General features: G+C 56.2%; 1 protein-coding gene across 1 annotated transcript in view; it reads right to left on the bottom strand.

The window, feature by feature from the left end:
- ARHGEF10L (Rho guanine nucleotide exchange factor 10 like) overlaps nt 1-2,189 on the bottom strand; it is a 48,705-nt gene that overhangs the window by 4,367 nt on the left and 42,149 nt on the right. The window contains exons 22-23 of the mRNA XM_031062979.1: nt 1,550-1,672; nt 1-166 (exon numbers count right to left, since the gene is read on the bottom strand). Of these exons, the coding sequence (XP_030918839.1) occupies nt 1-166; nt 1,550-1,672 (289 nt within the window). The remainder of the gene's footprint in view (nt 167-1,549; nt 1,673-2,189) is intronic.

Raw genomic sequence — 2,189 nt, 5'->3', positions numbered from 1 at the left:
CGCATTCCCCGCGGCTGGAGCCCCTCCGGATCCGGGGATTTCTCCTCCTCGGCCTCGTCGGGCTCGTCCTGCTCGGCCCGGAGGGCGTCGGGGGCCAAAGTGCTCAGAGCCAGCGCCAGGAACTGCACGGGGCCGGCGTGGCCGTTCAGGGACACCATGCCCTTCCCTGGAAAACAGCGGGATCAGGATGGGAGCGGGAACAACGGGATGGGAACAGAAACAGCGGGATCGGGATGGGAATGAGTCTGGAAATGGGCCGGGAATGGGCCAGAAATGGGCTGGGAATGGAAACAGTGGGATCGGGATGGGAATGAGTCTGGAAATGGGCCGGGAATGGGCCAGAAATGGGCTGGGAATGGAAACAGTGGGATCGGGATGGGAATGAGTCTGGAAATGGGCCGGGAATGGGCCAGAAATGGGCTGGGAATGGAAACAGTGGGATCGGGATGGGAATGAGTCTGGAAATGGGCCGGGAATGGGCCAGAAATGGGCTGGGAATGGAAACAGTGGGATCGGGATGGGAATGAGTCTGGAAATGGGCCGGGAATGGGCCAGAAATGGGCTGGGAATGGAAACAGTGGGATCGGGATGGGAATGAGTCTGGAAATGGGCCGGGAATGGGCCAGAAATGGGCTGGGAATGGAAACAGTGGGATCGGGATGGGAATGAGTCTGGAAATGGGCCGGGAATGGGCCAGAAATGGGCTGGGAATGGAAACAGTGGGATCGGGATGGGAATGAGTCTGGAAATGGGCCGGGAATGGGCCAGAAATGGGCTGGGAATGGAAACAGTGGGATCGGGATGGGAATGAGTCTGGAAATGGGCCGGGAATGGGCCAGAAATGGGCTGGGAATGGAAACAGTGGGATCGGGATGGGAATGAGTCTGGAAATGGGCCGGGAATGGGCCAGAAATGGGCTGGGAATGGAAACAGTGGGATCGGGATGGGAATGAGACGGGGAATGGGAATGGAAACAGCAGGATGGGAAAAGAAACAGCCTAGGAATGGGCTGGGAATAGGAACAGTGGGATAGGGATGGGAATGAGACTGGGAATGGGCCGGGAACAGAAAACAGGGGAATCGGGATGGGAATGAGCCCAGGAATGGGCTGGGAATAGGAGCAGTGGAACTGGGATAGGAATGAGCTGGGAATGGTTGGGAATGGGCTGTGAATGGAAACAATGGGATTGGGGTGGGAACAAGCTGGGAATGGGCTGGAAATGGGCTGGGAACAGGCTGGGATAAGGCTGGGAATGGCACTGTGTTTTGGGAATGGCGCTGTTTTTTGGGAACGGCTGCTGGTTTTTGGGAACAAAGCCATTTTTTGGGAATAATGCCGTTTTTGGGGAACGGTGCTGTTTTTTGGGAATGGCACCGTTTTTTGGGAACAACACCGGTTTTTGGGAACAATGCCGGTTTTTGGGGAAAACGCCAGTTTTTAGGAACTGCGTTTTTTTTGGGAATGGGGGCTGTTTTTTGGGAACGGCGCCGTTTCTCCGGGATTGGCGCCGTTTCTCCAGGAACGCCGCCGCTTTCCCGGGAAGCTCACCGGTGATTTTCGGGATGCCCTCCAGGCGTGGCACGGGCAGCAGGACGATGATTCCCAGATCCGTCCCCACCCAGAGCGAGCCCTGGCACAGCAGGAGGCTGGTGACGCGCACGAGCTTCTGCCCTGCAGCGGGAAAAGCCGGGAAAAACCGGGATCAGGGAGAACCCCACGGCCCAAATCCCGGCCGGCCACGGCGTTTCCATAGGGATCGGCCTCGGGGAGATCCCGACAGACCCGCACCCAGAGGGGAGCGCTGGGAATAGAAAGGAATTAGGAGAGGAAAAAGAAGGAGTGGGAGAAAAGCGAGATTCCAACAGGAAACGAGGATTTTACGGGAAGGAGATAGCGGGAGTTGGGAAAGCGATAAATCCAGGGAAAGATGAATTCAAGGAAAGTGATCAATCTGAGAAATCGACAAATCCAGGGCTCATGGAGGAGCTGCCACGTTCCAGAGGGTTTGGGAGCAGGAGTTCAAATGGATTTAATCCCAACGCTCCTGCCCCGGAATGCAGGGACGGGAGCGATATTGGGATATCAGGAAATCAGGATATCAGACATATCCGGAAAAAGAGGGAAAAGGGGAAAAACCAGGGAATTACCCGAGTGTGGTGCTCGGAACTAATGAAGGGATTATGGAGCT

This window comes from Geospiza fortis, unplaced genomic scaffold (genome assembly GCF_000277835.1).
Source record: "Geospiza fortis unplaced genomic scaffold, GeoFor_1.0 scaffold4, whole genome shotgun sequence".
Taxonomy (NCBI): Eukaryota; Metazoa; Chordata; class Aves; order Passeriformes; family Thraupidae; genus Geospiza; species Geospiza fortis.
This window is presented reverse-complemented; position numbering and strand designations above follow the sequence as displayed.